This window comes from Melampsora larici-populina (assembly GCF_000204055.1).
Source record: "Melampsora larici-populina 98AG31 unplaced genomic scaffold MELLAscaffold_7, whole genome shotgun sequence".
NCBI lineage: Eukaryota > Fungi > Basidiomycota > Pucciniomycetes > Pucciniales > Melampsoraceae > Melampsora > Melampsora laricis-populina.
The window spans coordinates 881,842-907,190 of NW_006768771.1; the positions used below are offsets into that span (position 1 = coordinate 881,842).

At 39.2% G+C, this 25,349-nt stretch overlaps 5 protein-coding genes across 5 annotated transcripts; 1 reads left to right on the forward strand and 4 right to left on the reverse strand.

The window, feature by feature from the left end:
- Window positions 1-8,710: 8,710 nt before the first annotated feature.
- Window positions 8,711-9,515, reverse strand: MELLADRAFT_60831 (uncharacterized protein; the record flags this gene model as incomplete). The annotated part of the gene is made up of 6 exons (XM_007406953.1): window positions 8,711-8,718; window positions 8,796-8,800; window positions 8,897-8,960; window positions 9,023-9,172; window positions 9,236-9,307; window positions 9,383-9,515. 6 exons carry the CDS (start codon window positions 9,513-9,515, stop codon window positions 8,711-8,713), a joined length of 432 nt encoding a protein of 143 aa, XP_007407015.1.
- Window positions 9,516-10,474: 959 nt separating this feature from the next.
- MELLADRAFT_47347 (uncharacterized protein) lies at window positions 10,475-12,180 on the forward strand (the record flags this gene model as incomplete). Its single annotated transcript, XM_007406733.1, has 5 exons — window positions 10,475-10,552; window positions 10,617-10,703; window positions 10,781-11,140; window positions 11,220-11,307; window positions 11,392-12,180. 5 exons carry the CDS (start codon window positions 10,496-10,498, stop codon window positions 11,979-11,981), a joined length of 1,182 nt encoding a protein of 393 aa, XP_007406795.1.
- A 1,178-nt stretch (window positions 12,181-13,358) lies between these two features.
- Window positions 13,359-14,594, reverse strand: MELLADRAFT_103805 (uncharacterized protein; the record flags this gene model as incomplete). The annotated part of the gene is made up of 1 exon (XM_007406952.1): window positions 13,359-14,594. The coding sequence occupies one exon, from the start codon at window positions 14,592-14,594 to the stop codon at window positions 13,359-13,361; it is 1,236 nt and encodes a 411-aa protein (XP_007407014.1).
- Window positions 14,595-18,650: 4,056 nt separating this feature from the next.
- MELLADRAFT_60834 (uncharacterized protein) lies at window positions 18,651-20,782 on the reverse strand (the record flags this gene model as incomplete). Its single annotated transcript, XM_007406951.1, has 7 exons — window positions 18,651-19,229; window positions 19,307-19,588; window positions 19,719-19,823; window positions 19,911-19,985; window positions 20,051-20,124; window positions 20,352-20,392; window positions 20,499-20,782. 7 exons carry the CDS (start codon window positions 20,780-20,782, stop codon window positions 18,651-18,653), a joined length of 1,440 nt encoding a protein of 479 aa, XP_007407013.1.
- A 342-nt stretch (window positions 20,783-21,124) lies between these two features.
- On the reverse strand, window positions 21,125-24,513 carry MELLADRAFT_77029 (uncharacterized protein; the record flags this gene model as incomplete). The annotated part of the gene is made up of 3 exons (XM_007406950.1): window positions 21,125-21,674; window positions 21,761-22,688; window positions 22,762-24,513. The coding sequence occupies 3 exons, from the start codon at window positions 24,092-24,094 to the stop codon at window positions 21,425-21,427; spliced, it is 2,511 nt and encodes an 836-aa protein (XP_007407012.1).
- Between the last annotated feature and the right edge of the window lie 836 nt (window positions 24,514-25,349).

The following is a 25,349-nucleotide window of genomic DNA, read 5'->3' on the forward strand; positions in this document are numbered from 1 at the left end:
TCACATAAAGCCATTACCGTTCCCGGCCACTGGGCTGAGGGGTTGATCTTGGTACCTTGTGTATCTGGTAACTAGATACTTCAAGTGTGGTAGCGGTAGGGAAGCACGTAAAACCAACTACGCAACTAAAAGCGCGTCTATCTCATGGTGGCAAGTCCTGGTAAGGGGTATCTCCAAAACACGGCTCTTATTTTGTGTCTATCTCTTGATCATCTTTTGTGACACTGTCGGTGCCTTGTACCACTGATAAGTCTTGCCTCGCTATTTCCCCATGTGAGCTCATATCCACTTCTCGTCAACAAATAATCAAACTTTAAACACGATGAGATCTTAGATTATCATCGTCATCATTTGGATTTTTCTAATATCTTTTGATGAGGGTTAGATCGACAGATCGATTAGAAGTTGGACGAAGTAAATCTCAAATTTCCAAAGGCTGCAAACTTTTCATGGTTGATAAGTAAGTAAGCTTTTGGTTTTGAACATTGGACTTTTGATGCAAAAGATGGGGCATGTAGAATGATTTGAAGTACTTCATAAATTCACACTTGAGTAAAATTGGATATGATTTTGTATGAAATCAGAAGCTAGCAATCATTTTCCATTCACATTGTTTCTAAATTATGTTGGGTGCAGATGTTTTACCTCGGTGTACCACCAAGCTTTCTGGCACCACTTTGCACCTATGACCGGAGGGACAACGTTACTTTGCTCATGTAGAATATTGGAAGTGTTTGTGAACAGCCACATGATTCATGAGGGTGGGCATATCTAGTCATTTTGTCAACTATATGCGGGGTATCACAAATGGATACTTTCAACATTGGGTCTCTTCAATATTTGGCCTAATTTCATGATAAGTATACCTTTGATTGATCTGCATCAAGTGAATGGACATCCAGCAATGATAATAGATATGTCTGAACAGCTCAGTATAGAGGTCTACGATGAAGTCGAGTACCCATAACTCGGAGATTTGTCACGTGACAGGATGGCCGAGTGGTTAAGGCGGCAGTTTTGAATGATTTCCACCTGTGAAATACATTAGCTGCTTCACTTTGTGAGCGTGAGTTCAAACCTCACTCCTGTCGAGTTTTTGCTGCCTCAATGAGGCCTTGTATTCACGTCAATGGGGGGAGTGTCAATCATTCTCATAAGGGGAAATTCTGATGTTGTACCACTACAGTTACCCTTTGTGCAGTGACTACAGATTTGTGTCTTGTTTTTTGTCAGTCATCCCTTCCTATCACTATCCTATCCATCTTTCAACAACTATCACTGACACCACATCCATTCCTCTATAGCATGTTGACATGCACACACAAATGCCTTGGTAGAACATTGATACATGCATCAAATAAGTCTTCAGACTGCCCTTTGTAAAGAAGACCAGACAGTGGGATGTTGATCAGACATAGGAGGTCTGATCATCCTTGTCCAAAGTTGGTTCACTGTAGTTTCTGAAAATGGATGTGCCACATGTAGAGGCCTCAATTGTCTTCTGCTAGAAACATCCTCTGCCATCCTCAACAAGCCTAATGTGGAAAATGTCATCCAATCAAACTAAATCAACTTGATACAGCTGTCTTGTGCTTATTTTGTCATTTATTAAAGTTGTTGGGATCAATTTTTGTGTTACCGACTTATCATGAGACACATAGCACTACACAATGCACATAGAAATCCAGAGAATGTTGCCCACATATCCACCTCATTGCACTACAAGAGATCTGTCACCATTTTTCACAAGCATTGAGGCTAATTTGTGCTCTCCTCAGGTTTCACAATGCCAAGATCACTGTGATACACTGCAACATCTGACTGGTTTTGGATATTGTAGTGTTAGTACAATATAATATAACCTTTCACTGCTGTGGTGTAATCCCTTGCCAATATCTACATCTTGTATCACAGTGACAGTCCACTTTGAGGACGCTATATAATTGCTATAGCGGTGAAAGTCTCTGAAAGCCATTAAGGGTTAGGGGTCTCTTGCTGTGCAACACACGAGTTCAATATGTACAAAGAAATTTTTATTATCATCCAAAGAGTGAGCAAAGTGTTTTGGGTAAGGACAGACAATGAAATAGAAAAGTAGGACATCTATAAGGTGGAAGGAGAGACAGAAAAGAAATTGAGTGTAAAAAAAACAGAGTATAACAAAAGAGACTGAAAATAACTTGAGGGTGAAATCAAAAGATAGCATAAAAAATGGACAGAATTCATTTTCCTTATACTTGCACACCAATAAAAGAGACAGCAAAGAAAACACAAAGTAAAAGTGAGAGGAGTGGGGATAAACAAATTCAATGAGAGGTAAAGCAGTTAAAGAAAAAGTGAGGCTTGAGGGAAGAGGAATAAAAAATTATACAAAGTCATTTTTTGTTAGAATTATTGGGTATGTACAGCAGGACAAGGTGGTTTGGCACCTCAAATGATTGAGATGATAGTGAGAGGTCAGTTGTGGGTCTCAGAAGGTATACCTTTAAGTGGCAACTTTGCTGAAGTGAGTAAGGTGATGGGATATGCCAAGAAGCCCATTCAAAAGGAATCAAGAAATACTCAATTTTGGTCAAGTTTACCATTACACTTTCAAATTATTTATCATTTCAATATGGTCTTTACAATGATTTTTTATGATTTTTTATGATCTTTTTTTTTTTTTAAAATTTTTTTTTGTATGTTTTTGTTTTCTATTCCCTCTTTCCATCCCTTTTATTCTCTTTCTTTACTGTCTTTGCACAATAACACCCTTTACCCATTTTTTTTTATTTTCTCCAACTCATTGGATAGATAATAAAAACCTTTTTTGGCTTGAAACACTCCGAAACACTGCAAGGAAGCAGAGCGTTCTAAGTTACCAATTTTCCAAAGATCCCCCCCGCTTCCGCTAAAGTTACCTGCCTTTTGTCCTTCCCAAAGCCGTAGCGCTTCCCATTTCATGGTTTTCTGTGCTGCACTGCACTGCGAGCCAGACTTGATTGTGGCATGACCTTCAAGGTTGGATTGCCACCAGAAGTTCCACACAGGAGTCTCTGAATAAGTAACACCAGCACTGCCACAGTTACTATACTAGTACAGTATTGGGGATACCGAGATAGTATCTCCTTTGTGATACTGCAAAAAAAAAGTATCAGTATCATATCCTAAAAAGATACTATACTGGATACGGTATCCAAAACAAGGATACCTAAAACCCTCGGGGTCCAGTATAGTATCTACTGTGGATACTTCAGATACTCGCGGGTATCCTCAGGTATCTGCAGATACCCAATAGTATCTTGAGCAGATACCAAGGATCTTTAGTATCTACATTTGGAAGAGTATCAGATACTAGTATCCAATTTCAAGATACAGTCAACTCTCGATATAAGCAAGCCCCATGTATGCATATCGCGATGTAAGCAAGGGTTGCCGCGCAATTTTTTTTGGTATACGTGAGTGCTCCGCCAAAATCAAATTGCTTGATGCATAATGATTAAAGCATAAGATTGGCGAAAATATGCTCTTATCGCGAGTTTTTCTCTGTGTATACAAGCATAAATCTCACAGGAAAGGAAAAATATGCTTTTATGGTGATTATTTGTGTGGTAAGTCCGACTGCTGGGCGGTACCATCAACAGTTGAAGCGCCCCGCCGCGCCCCGCTTTCGAGTCACTTTTTTGCAGCGGGACGTTGTCCCGCTACATGAGGGGACGCTCTTGCCCCGCTTTAAGTTGAGACCCGCTACGCGGGTTTAGCAGCGGTGCGCCATTTGGACCCGCTCTCGCCCCGCTTCATACTTTTCGAAGTCGAGAGAGTGGGACGAGGCGGTGACAAGTATATTCACAATTTTTTTTAAATATTGACAGAGAAACAATATGTACATAGACAAGAATAAAGGATAAGAACGAGTGACTTGAAATTATAACATAGATGAAAAGAGGAAAAAAAAGAACTTAAAAAAATTAAGGAGCGAATCGAAACATAAAAAAGCAATCAAAACAGACAATCAAAGGAAACAATTCAAGGAAACAATCAGAAAAATCATAAAGTGGAACAAACAAAGAGTGACTTGAAGAATATAAAGGGTAACTCGAGAAGATAGAAGGGAGAAAAGTTGAAAAAACTTGATAACATTGCCTAGTTTCATTTTTGAGTGTGATTTTTGAAAGAGGCAAGATAAGCAATTGCTTCTGAAAAGGCGTCTTCGGTTGTAATTCCGTATCTTAACCATTCCCGACAGCCCACAGCACGAGAGATAGTTTTGGGTTTTAGAGAACCCCGGGCAGGAACGGCGACATCGGCTGCTGAGGAGAAGACACGTTCTTCAGCGCACGAGGTAGCTGAGATACTGAGATAATCTCGCGCAATCTTCGCAAGAACCGGGTAATGACACCAGTTATCCTATTAAACATAAGAAACATTATAATTAGGTCAGTTAATAATCTTCATTTCTATATTGTGAGGAGAGATAACTTACACACCACCAAGACAGCTCGCTTTGGCCGGGGACAATTGGGTGGTTTCCCTGAAGGTATGAATCGAGTTCGGCTGAACGGATAGAGTCAGAAGTTTGAAAGGATGCAGTCGATGTGAAAACATCAAACTGATCAATTAATTCACCAGATGAAGAAGGAAAAGGAGTTGGGGAAGGACTGGGGGCCGGAGTAACAGGCCAATGATCAAGAGTGGCTTGGAAAATTCCTTCGATACATGTCCTAGCACGCAAGGCTTATTCTGGATAGTGCAGTTCAAAAAACTTGAGTCGATATCTTGGATTGAGGATGGTGACAACAACAATGACTTCGGCTGCCACAGCTTCGGTTCGGTATTTCTGAAGTTGGTGTGACATGGTATCAACCATGGTTCCTATGCTTGGGAAGTTGGTTGTGGCGCTGATATCAGAAAGGAGGTTCAATACTCGTAGATATTCGGCCAGAAGGATCGCACCCGTTGGGGTATTCCCCTCCATGCGCTTGGTCGAAAGACGAAAAACCTAGATGTTGACTTAACTGTCAGCTTTGTATTAAATCAATATGACAAAGATTGATGATGTTAGAAAGGCACTTACTTCAAGAACCTTGCATAGATTGTCCACTCCATCCCACTCATCCATTGTCATCATAAGACCTTGGTAGTACTTGGTTTTTCGATCAGCAATCAGAATCGAATCAACAACCTAGAAACATTTGTAGGTGAGTCAGTTCTATAAGAAAAAACAAAAAATGAGTATAAGACTAAGCGGACTTACATCTCGGCCAGCCACTAATCGAGAGAACATCTCCAAATCGATGTTCCATCGAACACCCCAGCCCGCAATTGGAGCTGGTCCATGGTAGCCCATCTGGGCCGCTCGAGCTTGGAACTTGCCTCGCCTCGCATTACTGCGAGTGAGAAGAGAATTGAATTCCTTCAACTACATCAAAAACATATATGTCAGTTATAAATATAAGTTAAATCGATGTTAGTAAAGAAAACTTAACATACCTTCAATGCACCTCGAACCACAACACAGCCATTGGTGGGAAGGTCTTCGTACGATGGATCATCATCCTTCTCGTTGTCTCCGGATTTTTCATGTCTTGTTCCGAATTCAGCTGGATCATCGACAGGGTCATCTTCATCGTCAGAGTCGTCAAGTTCAAGTTTGTTTTCGGACATGTCATCGTTTAGAATGATGGTTGGGACTGGGACTGAGACATTGGCAGGGGTGGTAGGCTTGATATGCCCAGCAGATAAACCTAAGACCTTAAGACCCTTCTTGACTGCTAAGCCCAGCTTGTGGGCGTAGCATCTGACATGATTTAGCGAGGAATCCCACTCGATCGCATCGTTGCCTTCGGAAAACATGATTTCCAATTCTCGGGCCATTGTGTTGTTAGAACTACCTGAATCAGTCGTCTGGCCTAGAAGGTAAACAATGCAATAATAAAAAAAATTAACTTATAAGAAAGAGAAAAGAAATAAGGAACAAGGTTGAAAGGGACCTATCTTTTTGTGCAAACTGTGTTTCATCAGGAACAGACCAACTGGTTTGGCTAAGAGGTAACCATACTTATTCCAGGCTATCAACTTCAAAGTGAGATGCAGCGTTCGAAATTGCCAGTTGTCATCGATGTAATTCGCCGATACACCAATGAATGCATAGTGATTCTCTTTAGTGGTCCAAACGTCATGGATCAAAGAGAATTTGCTGTTGTTGTTCTGTTCAATAAAATGAATGCCAGTAGGTGATAGTTGAACAGAAATGGAGGGAAATGTAGAGAGAAAAGAGACTGTACCTTGACCAGGGAGATAGCAGCCGAGCTTAAGCTACTGTACAAGTTCTTAGCCACCCCAGCAGCCCACGTTGGACTCCTCAAATTGGCTTGACGGTTGGCAAGCTTGAATGCGGCACGAAGAGGAGGATCGTAAAATTGATTGAAAGGGAGGGCGTGCAATAGGATCCACATCACCAGGACCGTATTGCACAGTTCTACATTGAAGGTGGTGCGACTTAAGAATGAATCAAGAGTTGGTTGACCGTTAGCCTCGTTTGATGCTGATTCAATGGCTCCTTGTTCTTGAGCCCACGAAGGAGGAAGTTGACAGCCAGCTTGGATGGCTCGTGATCGTCTAAGACAGGCAGATCGACCCTTGGCTCCGTCGCGGTGAGCATACAAGTTGTAGTGAGTGCGACAGCCACAGGTGAAGGTGACTTTGCACCACCGGCACTTGAACAAGCGAGGATCATCGCCATTCTACAAAACGAGACAATCAAAGGAATCAATAACTTTTTTTTTAGTAAAGAAAGATGAAATTTAGAACTTACTTCACCCTTTACATGAGTAGGAGGGTAGAAGTATTCCAACAGCTTGGAGACCCGTCCCAGTTGGGCACGGCGAACCCCTTCTGTTTGGACCACTTCGACATCGGAATCCTGATCAATATCGATACAGTCTGGAACCCCAGTCTGTAATATGAATCGAACCATGATAGTATGAGAAAAACTAGAAAAAGAGAAAGAGGAAGTTGGAAGGTACTTACAGGTGCAGCCACGACCTTCTTGGTCTTTGCCTTTTTTCCTGGGCCTTGACTCACAGTGACTGACGCACCAGAACCTCGAGGACGACGCTTCGCACGAGTCTTGCTAACCTTCACAATTTGAGTCGTATTCTTCTTTTTCTTGGGAATCTTCTCTAAGAAATCTTCAGCTTGATTAACCTCCACAACGGAGTCAGAGTCGGAACTGATGGTCTGAGCTGATTCGAAGGCACGACTATCAAAGTCGAGGTCGGAGTTGAGGCCATCGCTGGAAAGAGGACGTTGTACAGACACTCGTGAGTCAGGGGATTGGATGACAAAACCTGGCTTGGGACCAGTAGGACTGCGAGGGCGAAGAGTAGGACCTGTGTTGGTAGGAGGGACAAGAGTCAAGGTAGGAGGTGACATGGTATCAATGGAATCTATCAAAACTTCAAGACTACGAACAAAACCAGGAACAGTTGTAAGACGTGAGTTTTTTAAACGATTTAATGATGATATTCAAATTGAAAATAAGGAGACTTGAAAGTAAATATGGTGTATATTAATGTTACGATGATTTGATTGCTGATCGTGCGGGAAGGCGAGTTGAATGAAGATGGGTTCCTCTTATATGAATACGAAGCCTTGTTTTCACCGCTCCTGCTAAAAAAAAGACTCCAGAAGGTGAAATCCGGCGATCGGAAGGTCTGCATAAAAAGTTTGGGGTTGGTTGGGTTAGTTTGGTCTTCAAAGATGATATCAAGGTTAAAAAAAACTTACTAGATACTCCTTGAGTCGATGAGAAGGGCTAAGACATCGATTTGGGGTGTTTGTCGAGAATTTGGGTCCTCCAAATGTCGAGAAAATCTAGATTGAGGGGTTGAAAGGGTTCTTAGGCTCGTTCGATGTCGTCACGTTGGGTCGCAGGCGCCAAGATATGATCTGAGAGTGATGTCGCTGTCGGTATCTAGCATGATCATCTGACCATACCGCTACATACCGCTCTGAGCAAGGGCTGCGGGGCGTAAATGCACATCGCCCCGCCAATCTGACAACCCGCTACTACCCCAGTATTAGGGGTAGGGCGGTGGCGGGGCATTTTGACCCGCTACAAAAAAAATCCTCGAGCGGTGGCGGGGCGTACCGCCCCGCCACCGCCCCGCCACCGCTTTTTGGGGCGGATCGCTTCAACTGTTGGTACCATATTGACTCGGCGGGGCCGGGCTGGCTCCGCCCCGCTCAAAGCGGGGCTTATATTTGCGCGCCGGGGGCCCATTCTCACCATAAACGCATAATTCAAGCCAAAAAAGGGCAAAACTTGAATTATGCTTACTTTGTGATTATGCATCGCTCGATGTAAGCACAGCAAATCTGTCGACGGTCGATATGCTTACATTGAGAGTTGACTGTACTGTCTTTCAGCACCTGGGAGTATAGTATCTGGTTTCCAATACTAAGTATCTGGATACTATACTTTCAAAAAAGATACTATACTGCAAGATACTGATACTAGTATAGTAACTGTGGCAGTGTTGGTAAAACAGAGGCACATGATTTCTTGTTTTACACACATCATCACCTATCAAACCAAAAGCACAAGGCTAGGGCAAAATTCCACCTAAACATTCCGGTGTGTGTATCTCCCTGTCTTCAGACATTTTTCACAGCCTGAAAAGATTGTTGGAACATCAGCAACTTTTCTTGGAAATGTATCTCTACCAAATTAGGAAGCTGGAAAGTTGTAAAACTTTATAGCTCATGTTGAGAAGAAGAGTAAACCTCTGAAAAGAACTGGAATTATCACTCACTTCGACTGTGGACATAATTCATATCAAGATCATGTATTTTGTTGAAGCATTCATCAGTTTGGAAATAGCTCTTGCAGATTACATAGTGGATTGAGACATACATTGTTCCTGCGTTGAGAGCATTGCACCAATGAGTTGCAAACGAGTTTTCTTTTGGGGAACAAGCTGAAAAGGAAAATTTTAATGAGATGTTTTGCAAAAGCAATGGTGATCTATATATAGCTTACCATATCCAATACTTTTACCCCCACGGTAAACTCTTTCGTAATTGGCGCAGGCTACGTTTGGTTTGGCGCGTTCACCGCGGAAAAGTGTTCTGTCATTGGGGATGGCTATGTTTGGAAATGTTCCATTGGTGAACAGGCACCATTGCCCCGCTAATTTCCAGGAGATCATAAGAATTCAGTCAAGGAATTGCAGATGGCTAGTTTGAGACTTACTAGGTGGAACACCATGGCACTGGGAACATTGATGATTGATTTCAGTGCCTGGAACACCCCCAGAAACACATCCTAATTCAAGATGCAAGGCACTGTTAGATTGTAAATCTTAATAAAGCGGTTGCTCCTTTCAGCAATCTTACTCACGAGCTCTGTTGAGAGTCCCTGAATACAATTCTTGACATGTACTCGGACTCTGGGTGTTTGCGGAGTTGACTTTAGCGGTAATTGTGGACTTGAATCCCAGGGTAAGCAACACAAAAGTAATTTTGACTAGCATTATCTTGAAAGATTAGAGATACGTGAGGAGAGGATGATTGAGAGGAATTCAGGAAGTGAACGTATTATTATGCAGAATTATTTCAAACTAATTGGTCAGGATGGCAAATGAAATTAGGTGTTTAGATATCAAAGACAAAACAAAACAGGCAGCATTTATAGGAACAAGGGCTACTCCCCGAACATCACTTGCTCTACGATATCGGAGTCGGACGCCGACCGCCGGTGACCCTGCTCACAAGATTCACTGCCTACCTACAGACCTCGGCACGACATCACGCACGTGTACCTTGCATCAGTACGAGAGCACTCATTCGACGACGACAATTGCTGACAGAAGCTTGCTCAGGAGTCATCGATTCAGGAAAGAGATTGAGTCTCTGAGCATAACACTCCAGGAATCAAACTACACCCGGCCGCAAGGCAACTTACGCTCAAGATCCCAACAACCAAGATCAACAGTAACAACGCTCATTTTTGACGAGAAGGATTTAATTTGCAGACCATAGCATATTGGCTAGAACAAATTTTCATGGCCTTTACCTGAATCAGATGCATCCAAATGATACACTTTTTGAGATCATATGCCAGTGTTTCATAGCAAGAGTACAGGAGGTGATGGTCAACAGCGTTTGTTGTAGGTTTGATAATTGCAGAAATCCAATTTCTCAAAAAATAAAAAAAACAGGATCCCGGTAAAAACCGTGCCGTTTGACGCACCCAACTGTACATGTTTCGGGTGCTCAACTTTATACACCAGAGTTATTGTAGAGGTTTGGTGTTCCATCAGTTCCATCATAACAACGAAGGGAATTATTTCACATTAGACATACGAAATTGGTCAGTGCGATAAGGTGCGATATGTGAACTTTACAATATTTAGATAAAAAAAATAAAAAATAAAAAAAGAAGGGACCTCAACTCTGATTTTGGCCGATCTCACTGACGAACTATCGACGAGTCGAATTCAAACAACTCACAATGGCCGTACCATCATCTTCCAAAACATCAAAGTATGCTACTGAGATATCACAAATGGTATGCAGTTCTTGATCATCTTCTTGACTTATAACTTACTCATTTTTGCTTCTTGCTTTTCTAGTTGTTTGTCTTTGGGGAGGTCAAAGACCCCGATGAAGAAACAGTGAGATACATCGAGGATGTCGTACGATGTCAAGTAGCTGAACTTGTACGTTAACTTGAAAACTCACTGTCAATGCTTGAAGATTCTATAGATATCAAGTTCGACTTATTGCTCTTTCTCAGGTCATTCAAGCTAGAGCTTTAGCTCAACGACGAGGTTTACGAGTTCCGACTACAGAAGATCTAATCTTTCTTATTCGACACGATCGAGCAAAAGTAAATCGATTGAGAAATTATCTTGGATGGAAAGATGTTAGAAAGAAAGCAAAAGAAGATGGAACAGATGAAAAAGATATTGAATCCTTCGAAGCTGAATCAAATGGCCAAACAAATCGAATGAAATCTCAAAAGTTGAAATTAAAGATACCATGGGAACTCAGTACGATTTATACTGATATGTTGGTTGTAAATGAAGAAAACGAAGATGAAGAAGAAGATCAGGATGATAAGGAAGCCTATGAGGCTTCTGAAAAACGTTTACGAGTTGAGTCTTATAACTTTTTTTACTTACCTAGGCTTTCCAGATCTTAAGTACTCTTCATTGACGATGAACTCAACTTAGGAAGCCGATGAAATCACTCGACATATGACCAGGGAGGAATATCAGCACTATTCCGATTGTCGACAAGCTTCTTTTACGTATCGCAAAGGTTTGCTGAAACTTCCGCTCTTCACTTCACATCTGATGAACCTTCAATCGAAGTAGTTTCTGATAATCATGATTTTCCATTCAGCTAAACGTTTCCGAGAGTTTGTCGGTCTATCAAATTACATTGAAGGTAATCCGAAAGATGAAGTAGTAGATGTTCTAGGATTTCTCTCGTACGAAATGGTCAGATCCCTCTGTGAAAGAGGATTAGCAGTAAAACGTGATTACGAACTAGCAAGGATGGCAAGAGGTCAAGACTCAAAACCAAAACCAGAAATACACACAAGTCCATCAAAGAAAAAAAGAAGAGCGAACGGCACAGATGGACATGATGATGATTATGATGGATCAGAAGCCTACAAAAGACCTAAACCAAGTGGACCATTCTCAGGTCCTAGTACACCTCAACCTAATTTACCTTCATTTCTTACACCAAGTAGAGCTAGTTTCTTAGAAGATCCATTTGGAATCACAGATGAATCTACTGGAAAAGTCGCTGAGAAAGAAATTGAAGGAGGAAAAGTATCTGTACCCGAACCAACTCGTTCGCCTCTAAGAATTGCTGATGTAGAAGATGCTTATTCTATGATGCAGATGGGTAGAGTTAAAACAAAGACCAGTGCATTGAGAAATTTCACGGGTGGATTTGTAAGAAATAAAGTTAGCTTGATCTGAGTCAAAAATGCACATTGGTTTCTTTCAGTCTCAAATCCGTACCTCAACATTCTATCTATGTTTCTCCACGTCTCTAAGTGTATTGTACTTTTGCTCTCTGCATCTTGATTTCCTCCATGTACTCTGTTTTGTTTGAATTTATCAGTCATATGTTTTGTAATAAGTTTCTTCTTGAAAATCATTATAAACATTGTTCCATAGCATACTATCCAGATATGGATATCAATCGGTGTATGATATTGCCTATTCTCTGCAGATATCCAACAGACATCACATGCATAAGCTCGAATCAAAAAATCAGCGGGTTTCAAGGAACACGGCAGTAAACTCTGACGGTGTCTACAGTGAATTGGTGAAATGCTGCAAAAAACTTGAGAAAACATCACCGGCGTATGTGCGTACTGCATGTAAAATCGAGAGCCTTGAAGCTCCAACATTCATCTGTTCATCTTTGGAATGTACAAGCCCTATTGAGGAAGGGAATCGAGAATAAGTTAAAGTCTCACAACGTATAAAATACAAGTCTGCTCACACCACTTATATTCTTACAGATTTGAGATTTTCTTGGATATATCTTGTAGTACATGAGCGTTTTGTTGAATAGCTGGTAGTGAAACGATAATTTTTGAGACTTTCAAATAGCAAGAAGGGAGGGAATGATCGAAGGCAACCGTAATTCATTTGATCAGCCTATTCTCAAGGAAAATGCTCAAGTTGAAAAGTCTACCAGAACAAAGAATACTTTAATGTGACTCATTTCTCAGTTTGGGTTTTATTACTTTTCTCCAACAGTTGTGCGAAGAAAAAAACTAGACCCTCAGATCTTGGCTTCTATTTCAGTTTGATATTTCACTTTGACAAGAAACAAACACAGATAATTTTGATTGCATAGCTACCTAACCCACGTTGAACATGTGAATTCAAACAACAATAGCACATCATCAACACAATTTATGAATCATGTGAGTACTCAATCAATTTTAAATCATGCACTGCTCTTTCAAGTACTTGATTGCCTTATATGATCGCAAGTCAAGCAGATAGAGACAATGCGTTTCAATCCCTATTCGGAACTCATCAATAAGAACTTTTCATAACAAGATTTCTTTTCGTGCATATATTAATTGGAAGGTTAAGAACGACAACAAGATAGAAAATGAAGGTGGTTTTGTATGTTTTGGCATATGTTGTAAGGAGATACACGCAGTTATCAGATGAATGAGTCTACTTTTAGATCCCAATCACGGGTAAGCCTGATAAGTTGTCATCAAGCTTGTGCCGAAAAAATGCCCTATTGGGGAATAAAAAGGAAATATTAGCGTTGCAGAACTTCATGAGGAATGATAGAGATGATAAACGAGGAAAGATCAAGTACCATCATTGATGAACAGTCTCAGAGGCCGGAGCCGGAGCAGCTTTTTCGTTGCTTGGAGCGGGATGGGTGTTGACTGCTGGGCCGGCGGCCTGGGATTCTTCGGCTTTTCCTCGGTGTTCTGGAGTATTGTGTAATTCGGTTGGCTCATCTTCCCAGTCTTCCCAGTCTTCATTATCATAGTCGTCGTCGTAAAGGTCTTCGTCATCATATTCGTCATCAAACTCGTGTTCATCAGCCGAGTTGTGGTGAGACTCGGAAGTGGGAGCTGGTGCACCGTGCGGAGCATCAACGCCACTAGACTTAGTAGCAGCGTGTGGTTCTCGGCCGTAGATGCGTTCCGCTTCAGCTGAAGTTTGTTTGGTAACAGGATGAGCCGGTGCAGTAGCATAGTGAGATTCGCCCTGAGGATACTTCTCAGCTCCGTTGACGTTGGCCCGGCGAAGTTCTTCTTCTTGTCTAAGACGGAAAGCTTCTCTATCGTGAGCTTGTTTCTCTTGAACGTGGCTCACAAGGGCTTTATGATCTTCTGGAGAAAGGATCGATATAAGACCCTCGAGTAGTCCTTCGGTTCGGTGAAGTCGTTGGTTAAGCATTTGGTTGTGCTCGCTGAGAACGTGGTTTTGATTCGCGAGATTTCGAATAGCATGGGTGACTTCTTGAGGCCAAACTGCTCGTTGGGCATTGATTCTTTTGATGATGTCAACATACTTTTCACGGACGATAGGATGGGATTTGAAGTAGTTGTCGACAGCTTGTCCAAATCCGCGTCGGGTTTCCGGGGTCAACGTTCTCTTTTGCTCAACGACAGCCGCGATGAGGTTTAAGTGTTCACTTAGACTTTTGGCTGATGGGTCTTGTTCATTACCCTCAGATATCAATTCGGCGGTTTGTCGAACAATGTTAGAATTCAAAGATTCGGGCGTTGAATGGTGTACAAGAAGCATGGAAGCCAAGCGGTTGCTGATATCCTGAGCACGCTTCGAAGGGTCTTGGTATCTTTCCCTGTAAGCTGTTGTACTTTGGGCGAGGTTTTCGGGAACGCGAATTCGCTCGGAAGCAGCCGGAGATTGTGCCATTAAGTGCGCAGGTGGTGGGTTACCCGATGCCCCTTGCACAAATTTCCCATCAGCGTAAGCAGAGTGAGGTGCCTCTGCGAGCTTTTCACCTTCCATCAAAGGGCTAGCTGCCGCCGCGGCGAACATGGCAGCAAGGGTGATAACAGCGACGTTGAGTTTCATGATAGGCTTTCAGAAAATGATCACGGAAAGATATTGAAGAATTTTACTCGAGAGAAGCGAGTGAGATATAACGAGGGTGTGAATATCAACGATAGTAAAGCTTTGAACGAAAGAGTGGTTGATTGTTTGCTCTAATCGAAATTGTGCGAATCTCAAGAAGGAAATTTTGAGCTGGAGAAACAAGTGTGGGCCTACCAGGCGATGTGTTTTTATAGTCACCAAGAAACACTTCATTGAGCTTCATTGCCACTAAATCTATAATCTGACGCTATCTTTCACGCTTGATGATTTGTCAGAGAAATTGAACATCAAGGCCGATCGCCAATCTTGTTTCAAGTCAGAACCTACCCCTGTATAGAAAAACTTTTATGCCGTGTTGTGCCGTGCTGCAGGCAATTGCGATCAAGCATCAAACTCAGTCATGATGATGATTACCGTTATACATACGCGCTGAAAACGCTTTCCAGCCGTTCAGTGGCAAACTCTGATTTCAGGCCAATTTGGAGATGGCACGAGTCAGGAATAAAGATAATGGCATATCTGGACCTCATACCCAATGAATCATGATTCAAAACCAGAAACTTGAAATGACTATACTTCCAATGCTGCAAAGATGAATGATAATACTATCAATTCAGTATGTTGCCTTCGAGGTAGCATAAGAGGTATATAATTGAAATTGTGTGTTTGCCAGATAGCATACGCAGAAATGTAAGAACGACGATCGATTGAGGCGGGTCCAGTCTACACGAGTAAGTAGGTGAGATCTCCACGTAGACATCTTGAAGTTTAATCTCAGCGAAGATGCTTGCGCAAAATGGTTGTTCTCATCATCAATTCAACAGTACAAATTATATCATGCCGCAAAACACCGCAAGAAAGACTTGTCATGATCTTTCTGCGGGCTCCTGAAATGCTGATAGCAATGGTTGAGTCACGATCGTGTTAAGATCTTTGAAAGTGTCCACCTCTTCATCATAACACTTCATTGGTGATAACAGTTGACGTGAACTATATCAGTCTAAAACGTGTGTAAGGAGATGTAAGGCATAGTACCACCGCTGGAAGGGCTCTTCTTGATGGCCCACCGCTGACTACGCTGATTACAAGTCTCGCCGATGCTGCAGACTACAATTGGGGGCTGTACCTACCGCTTCGGCTTGTGGTTAGACAAGCAGGCAGGTATATTGAATACTTAGTTTCACCTGCGTGTAAGTAATTTGAAGAAGAAAGCTAACGATAAAATCGAATTTTGCGTTACACCATACCTGCGTGTCCGTATTAGACGACAAGAGGTCTGTCGCACCACTTGGAACTCAAAGTTGTAGCTTGACATAGATCTCGAAGAAATTGCTAGAATCTTCACGCGAGATGCAGCGTCCTATGTATGCTGGATAGCTCTCAAGCTCAAATTACGTGAGGCGGCCACACAAGAGTAAGACACCTGACTCAAGAATCGACTGGCTTTGCGACCATTACTCTGTATGCATCATTATCACCTAGGTACAACTATAGAATGCTGATGGTTTTCCATCTGATAGGCAAAAAGACATTGAAATGTGCAAAGATTATGATCACAAAGAAACTACTGCAACAAAAGGCAACAAATGATTCTGAACAATCTCATTTGTTTTGACTATAATTTCCTCTTATTGCATTTTCCTCCCTGAACACTTGCCTGTATCATCTACCCTGAACTCAGCAGTGTGTTGTTGTTTCTGCTAAATCACGAGTATCTCATTAGTTGGTCTCCTCTTCTCCTATATATTCAATCTATAATTTTACAGAGGAGACTATGATGTGGGATTGTGCTTTGTAGATCAGGTTTTGTTGACATCATGGATGCTATGACAGTTGGTGTGGACCTTGTCAATAACACGGAGAGTTTTTAGACAAACCTCAACATATTTTAGCTGTATTCAGACTGAGACTGTTATTGAGCACCCTTTATGAACAATGATTGAGTTACAGGATTTGTGGAACCCTTTGTCAGAAGCTGGGGTCAACTGAGTGTCAATGTCCCAGGTGATAGGGGGAAGATGTGCCCATTATGGAACCTCTTCAAAGCTTCTTTTGAGGGTCTAAGAAAAGTCCTTTGTATGTGCACATTGATGTGCTACAAGGATACTGACATGGTGGTAACTTATGGCAAGTTGTTCCTTGTGGAATGTTAGTGATTAAACAACTACACACCACCCATCACTTGCCCCAAAGCCATCTGTAAAAGGCCTTAAAATGGTCTTTTAAGCAAGGCAATACACTGCCTATTGCTTGCCCCAAACCCCTCTGCAACTGGTCTGCAGATTGTCTTTAAAGGATGTTTGTTACCCAAGCCTGCCCTCAAACTTTCTGCAGGAGGTCTGGACTGTGCAGATGGTCATTCGGTGATTAGACATTTCCAGCAGAAGATCAGATTGTATCACCCTCAAAAACTCAATAGAAGGCTGAGACATCAATAGCTTTATATCAGTGCTTGGTCTTTTGATCTTTGAGGACAATTGTGACTTGCCAATTCCTCATGACCAACTCATCAATCTCATCTTTCCTTCTGACACCTTCATCCCACCTCAAATTTATTTCTACATATCAGGCAATTTTCAACAGCTTTGGTGTGAGAAGCTCAACAATCTGGTAACATGGGTAGTTTTAAATGTCTTCCTCTACTTACCTTCCATAAGCTGACCACTACCAATTATGACCATCAAGTCATCTTCTTATCTGTTTTGAAACAATTAATTGTCCCCCAGGGCATATGATTTCAAATGTGCTTAAATCTTGATGTCATCAATTCTGACTTGATATTATTTTGACTTGTTAAAATCATAAAAGTTTGAAAAATCAAGATGTGAGATGTGTTTATTTTTAATTTCTCTTTACTTTGCCTTTTACCACTGCCTTTTACTCATGACATCATAGTTTTACTTTTTCTCAATTGCTGTTGACCACAACTCACTCTATCTAGCATTTTGCTGACCATTCTCCATAAATTTCAATACTTCAATATCCTCTTCTCTAGCTGCTCATTGATCTATTCTTCTGAAATCTAGCTGCCAATTGGTCTACTCTTTGCCATCTAACATCTGTCTACAGAGTCCAGACCATACTTTCTAAACAGCCTATAGGCCAACATCCCACTGCTGTGCAATAGTCTGTCAGTCTTTTAACCCACCACCAGATCTTCTGTTACAAGAAAAGAGAAAAAAAGTTCTCAAAGCAAGTACAAAATCTCAAAAAAAGTAAATCATATTCTACTCTTATGTGTTCAACAAGAAAGAAGCAAGAAAAGACCAACCATTAGTGAACCCCCTCAAAAAAACTTACAAGGCTTCTCTTGGGTATATAATAGATTTGATCTGCAAAGCAGAATGAAAAGAATTGGTTTCTGATTTGTTTAAAGTTTAAAGTTAAGTAAGATTGGATCAGATTATTTTAAACATTAAGTAATCACTATCTTTTCTTGTAATAATCTTTTACCACTTTCTAGGTCTGATAATCTTTTTTACTTCCTTCCACTCTACTCAAGTAACTTCTTAAAGCTGGTATAATTTCATTCTTTTCACTTTCAATTTATACTGTTCTCTGTGTTTGGTTTGTGGTCAAATATTTCATCCAAGCTTTTTCACTCCCATCAAACAAACAAACCCACAAAACAAACCCTATATAGACTCATTCACTCCTTTTTTCTAATAAGTATGATATAAAACCTAAATCATAAATTGTACAAAATCAAAATATACTCAAAAAAAATCAAATCTTAGTACCCTAAGAAACTCTTTATAAGAACACGTCTTGAGTTTAAAAACCAAAAAAAAACCTTCAATCAATAATTTATAACATTTTAATTAATTTTCTTCATAATCCAACCAAAAGAATCAATCATTCCTAGTTTTTTTGGTTGATTGTACAAACCCTTTCAAAGATAAAATTTACAAGTTTTAAAGAGTTTTAGAATTTCCTTTTTCTCTTTCTTCACATCACTCTTTTTACAATCAAACCCCCCTGCCAAAAAAGAACCCCGCTTCCGCTTTCTTCTTTTGCTCTTGATTTCAATCTTCTTCATTTAAAATCATCTTGTTCATCCCATCCATTTTCCATACCTATACTCACACCTAAATCTTCTTCTCCAACTGGTACCATTTGCATCGAATATTGAATTTGTTGTTGATGAAGAAACTGTTGTTGAGCCGATCCAGAATGAGTATCTAAATTCCCACCTACTCCTACACCTACTCCAGATCCAATCGGTTTTTCCATCTCTTTTAATTCTTTTAAAGTTTTCTTTAAATAATCTGGATTCCTTTCAATACTAAATTCGATTTCTTTCATCTGACTTTCAAATCTTTTAATCCTTTGAATGATTAAATTCAAATTCATTAAACTCTTTTCAGAATCATTTATGAATTCTAAGATTCCTTCTTCTTGATTTTCAGTTTCAGTTGGGATGATTCTAGCATGAATTTCTCGATTCGTAATCATAGATTGAATTAATTCAATCGTTTTGAATTCTTCAGAAGTTTGGTTTAAGATCTTACTGATCGTTTTGATCGGAATCGATTTATAAATCGGAATTAAATTTAAGATTTTCTTACGTGGTAAAACTTCAATACAAAGTTTAACCAATCCATAATTCCGATCCTATTGCCCGTCCCACCAAAAGAAAAATCAATCAGTACCCCCTCCCCCGACGAAAAAGAAAAAATCATTCAACTAACCTGTAAAAAAACATTAAGATTCTTTTCCACAAACCCCAACAATTTCTCATCTTCAAAACCACCAGTTGTACTATTGTTAATAGAAGAATGAATAGACTGTAAAAAAAGATGAACAAATTCGAAATAAAGTTTTCCGATTTTTGAAAAATAAGACTTAAATTGAGAATTCAAATATTTAGGTAATTCAGGTGATTTAGCTTCGGATAATAAACTGATTAAAATTAATTTTTTGTAAGCTTCGATTTGGATTTGAGAAATAAATGAACCTGGTGCTGAAACCGTCTTGAAGAAAACATCAAAACAAAATCAAAACAAAATCAGTTTGTTTGGTGTTGTTTTGTTTTAATTTGATCGTTTTGGAGGGATTTCTGTTGAAGGATTTCTCTTTTTTTCGTGATGGATGAAAACTTACGATTGTAAGTAATTGAATCGAACGTTTATAATTTCGATTTAAAGCTTGAATAATCCCAGCAAAATAATGATAAATCAAATGATCTTGATAATCAATTGGATGATTCTTAAAACCGCCCCAAAAAAAAACTCAATAAGTAAAAAGAAATGATTTGATCTTATCAACAACAAAGAAAGAATGAAAAAAACGTACCTTACGATTAACCTTAACCAAATCAACACCAGAAACCTCAATAGCTCTCCTCCACTCACCACAAAACAAACAAACCTATTCAAAAAAAAAATCAGAAAAAGCTTGTCTGAAAAGAATCGAAAGAAGAGGAAGGAAATAACCTTCATAAACAAAGAATGTAAAGCACTCAAAACCTCTTGATCTTCATTCTTTTTAATTAACCAATAAATCGGTTCTACACTTTTCCAAAGTAATTTATATCGATCATAAAAATCAATTAAACTTTTAACAAAACTTTTAACTTGTTAACAAACCCCCCCAAAAAAGAAAACCATATCAACTTTTATATAGGGTGGTGGTTTTTTTTAGTTTTGGGGAGAAGGCTCTTACGATCGAGTGATAGTTTGGTTAATTGGTCTTCAGGTATCTTGGAACAAAACTTATTTATATGATCCAACATACTTTCTAAAGATTTAAATTTACCAAAAACAAGTCTCATAGACCTATATATACAACCCAAAAAAACAAAAAAAGAAGTAAAAAAAAACACGTGAAGTTTAATCAGTGATCTCGAATTCTCAAAATCTCAAAGAACTTTTGCAAACTTACAGTATTACAAAATACCCAAACCCATGAATCTCAGCGTCCAAAACCTCATCTAAAACATCTACTTCTCCTTCTGGACTATCTTCAGATAAACAAATCAAAACCTCTGGTTTAATTTTTTTAAGTGTTTCTAAATAATTTATATCTATTGAATTTTCTTTAGATAAAATTAATTCGATTAAAGAAGATGTTGATGATCTTGGTATAGGTTGGTTTGGATTTGGTGTGGTTTGATTGTTTTGGTTGTTTGATTCGTTGGTCATGTTGGGATTGGTTTCATTGGTCATTTTGAAGTTGAAAGTTAAAGTTGAAAGTTGTTGAAAGTGGAACGAGGCCTTGAGTTCAAAGGTAATTTCAACACTTTCCTGTATTCTCACACCCCCTTAAGATAACTTAAACAGACCTTATGACTTAAGCTCAAAGTCTTACCCTGTGAAAATCCAATCTTACCAACCTTATCATCCATCCAAACACTCACTTCTGATCCTTTCATTCTTAATCATTCAAAGAATAATAAATACCATTCACAAAATCAAAAACTTTTTGTTTCAATAAAAAAGTTGTTTTTTCATTTTTCATTTTTTTTTCTTACTTTTCTCTTAACGATTAACTCAAAAAAACACAAAACAGTATAAAACCAAAGAAAAAAAAATGTCATTATCATCTTCTTTTCATCTTTTTCATTTTTAGTGTTTGTAAATAATAAATGAGAAAAAAAAATCAAAAAAAAAAAATCAAAAGAAAAAGAAGGGTGATATTGAATTTCACTTCTACTTCTTCTTCACTTCTAAAGAATCTAAAATCTAAAACCCTTTCACTCATCACTCAAAAAAAAGTCAGAGACCCAAACCCAACTCTTAGAACCAAACCCATCTTCTCCCATTCTCCCATCCCATCACATCTCCAAAAAACCCAAGCCAAAGAATCTCTCAAACAATCCATAAATCAACCACCAAACTCAAGAAGCGTTTAACAACCCCAACTTCTTCAGTAGAAACAATACATTCAAACCTTTCCACAATCTCCTGAGCCTGATCCAATCCAATCCAATCTTGTAAAAAAAATCTTCCACTTCCCTGATTCTTCATCCGACGATCATCATTCTTTTCACTTTCTTCTTCAATAATCTTTTCGATTTCTTCTTCTTCAATCTTTAAGATTCCAATCAAAGAAGGTAAACTATTAAACAAAAGAAAACACCAAAAATCAATCACTTGAACTTTTTTTAAATGACTTTTTTTGGAAGAGAAGAAAAAGAACTCAACTGAACCAAATCATCTTCAATCCTTCTAATCAAAACCCAATCATTCCCAAACTTACGTGTCCTAAACGGTTTAAAATCCATCATCAAACTCAACTTCAAAACATAAACCTCACCAATCTGAGAATCCAAAACAGATTTCCAAATCTTCATCATCTTTAAACTTGTTGTCGTCCTACTACTTGATTCTTCTGAAATCATAAACTTTTTAGGTTTAGATGCTGAAGTCAAGAATTCTGATGAACTTAATGATGATGATAAACCAGTAATGGTAGTCATGGGTTCTTCTTCTTTGATTTGAATGTCGGATTCTTTTGGATTACTTGTGGGTTTAAGGTCTGGTTCAATATGATTAGTTTGATTCCATACCTCATCTAATTCTTCTAATGCAATATCATCCTCTCCTTCAACAACCACCAATTCTTCATCGGATTCGATTCCATCAAATGAAAAAGCATGTTCATGATGATGTGAGACATCAAATGATAATAAAGGTGAAAGTGGTGAAGACATCATAGGTGGTAATGAACAACTTCGAATAGATGATGATGATAATGATGATGATCTATGATCCAAGTTTTCAACCAAATCAAGTTTAAGTCGTTTAAGAATCCTTTCTTGTCCTTCTTCATCTAATTCATACGTCTTTCGAATTCGATTTCGATTCAAATCGGATTCAGATTCACTTTCAGATCCACTACTTAACATCGGTTTACATTCACTTTCATCTTCTGATAAACTTTCTTCAAGTTCATCAAACGATGATTCTCCTCGGGTTTCACAAAGTGATGTGAAGCCTAGTTTATCAGCTAAAGAAGTTAAGGATTGATCTAATGCTGCTTGGGGTCGGTCTGGTGGTCTTTCAACCATGATGGGTTCTTCATTCAAGTCATCAAAGATTGATGGTACTTGCTCGATCAACGTGATAGGTTCTGTCAACATCATCCAAGAAAAATGTCAGAGCAATGAATCCAAAAAAAATCTGGCTGATGAAAAATGACGTACCGGTGATGATAGAAGAATCCAAATCAACCAAAGCTTGTGGATCATCACGAAAGTTGATCAAACTAGGACCACCCATTCCAATCCTCTGATCTTCATTCGAAACAATCCTTTCAACTTCTGAATTCCCCATCTCAACTTCATCCTCTAATAGCGTCACATTCAAATCTTGATTCGAACCAAATCCCATCTGATTCGAAACCCATTTACCACTCTTGGTCCTTTCTCTTCTCCAATGATGAGTTTCATCTTCTTTGGAATAAGACAGATTGGCTTCTCCCTCAAGGATTCCAACTCCTGAGACTCGACGAGAATGAATCAAAGAAAAAGATCTAGGCGTATTGAAATTCGAATCCTCACCTCCTTCATCACTCTTCCTTCTTTCCCGCCATCGATCCCATTCATCTGTCCTACTGACCATCATCTCGGCATAATCTTCCGGTTCGGCTGAGAGCCTACTATCACTATCTTCTTCTTCATCTGATTCGATTTCTTCAATCTCTTCAATTTCCTTTTCTTCCCTTCTAACCATCAGAATTCCAGATTCTCGACTACTACTCTTCACAGCCGGCCAAAGCTCATGATCTACCAACATTCCATCTTCTTCGGTGGTAGTCTTGTTGTTAGCTTTCAAATCTTCTTCTCTCGAATGATTCGGTTCATCTGTTTTATTAAAACTTCCAAACAAGGGTGGATAAAAAGTTGAAAAGATGGATGATAATCTTTGAGTTCTTGGATTAGTCTTGTAACACAAATTCTTGGGTTTTCGTCGATGGATCGATGAAGGTCTGATCAAACCTTGAAAAACTTCGATTGATTTTGTATGATCATCTGATGATTCACTTGATTGATCTGAATCTGATGTATGACCACAAGAAGCCGGAGAGAGTGATAACAGATTAGGTTTCTCTTCTTCAATTGTTTCTGGTGTGAGTGAGGTTCGATTAGGATTAAGTTTAATGTTCACTCGAAGATTAGAGGATCGATAAGGTGTGGTTGAAGTGGAAGGGATCGGTTCATGAGACGAGTTTGTAGAAGTATCATTCTGAAGTGAAGCACCACTCCATTTCAATTTGATCTTCATTCCGGTAGATTGAGTATGATTAGAAGGTTGAGGTGAAGTAGGCGTCAGATTAGGTGTGGCAAGAGGAGTCGGATTAGAACTGGTAGGAATCGAGATCGGATTCAAGGTGTTGGTGTTTGGATTCTTGGGTTTACGTTTGACACCTTTTTCGGGTACACCTTCAAAAGGATCAAGGAAACCGGTAGAGAGAGGATTCAAGAACCAAAGTGTCGAACGTTTAACGGTTGGTTTAGCTTCTGATTTGATTCCCATACATCTTCCCTCAGCCAAAGAGGGAGCCGAGACAAGATGATAGAAAGCCAATAAAGGAACTTTTTCACTAAGTTTTGAACGACGTAAATGATTCCTGATCGAAGCTGAGACAGCACCAAAAGGCTGACTGGTACTGTGAATTGAATTGGATTTAGGGAAACCAAAGAGAGAGAGAAACAAAAGATGAAGATAAGTTTGAGTGATTCAAGAAAGAGTGTTTGATATGAGATTATAAAAGAAGTTGAACAGAACAGTTTGATGTGTATGATCGTAAGTAATTGGTTTTATAGAGATGGATAAAGAAGAGTTTTAGTGGGATTGGGGTTAGTTTGTAATTTTTAAAAAATAAAGACTCAGGTTTTAGAATCTGTATAAAACACACAGAGAGAGAGAGAGAGAGATACGAAAGAGTGTTTGATGGATTAAATTGGGTGTGAAGGTGTCTGTGTGGGGTGTTAATGGAAAGAAGAAAGATGAAGAATTGTGAAAGAGAAGATAGGGAAAATGAAAAAAAAAAAAAATCAAGATGAAATGAAAACTGTATGTAGAGTAGATTGAATGAATCCTTGAAATGAATATACAATGTAGAATTGTATGTAAGGGGTGTTTCTTCTTTCTTAGTTCATCTCGTGTTTTGTTTACCTAAATTAAACTGGTGGTCTAGTAAATCGCTTTAAAATCAATCAATAGTATACAATCACATATAGAATACGAAATCGAAGTAAAATAAAATAGAAAATGGAATAAAATGTAAAATGTAGAGAAAAAGGAAGGAAGAAAAGAGAGAGAAAGATTACATACGAAGGAGGAATAGCCCAATGTTGAAGATGAAAGATGACTTGAGCGATTTCTTTTGGACAAAGTGCTCTATTCTTAACGGAGATGAAGGCAGCACAGATAGCCATGAGTAGTGGATCAGATCGATCATCTTCTTGAATCAAAAGATCATTTGGTGGCCAAAATGATGAAAAGTGATTTGGATCGATTTTCGTAGTGGATTGGTGTTGTTGAGTTTGATGATGAGTAGGATGAATCGAATGATGATGATCAAGAGATTGAATAGGATTGAATTGATTAAGAGTAGTAAGTGAATCAAATTCAATCAATGGATTATTACTACTTGAACTCATCAAGAGTAAAGAATCAGATCACGAAAATGATAATAATAATAATAATAATAATAAGAATGGAAAGAAATAATCAAAGGTTTTTAAGGACTTGAAATCAAATGGTGTTGTAAATGAAGTGTTTTAAA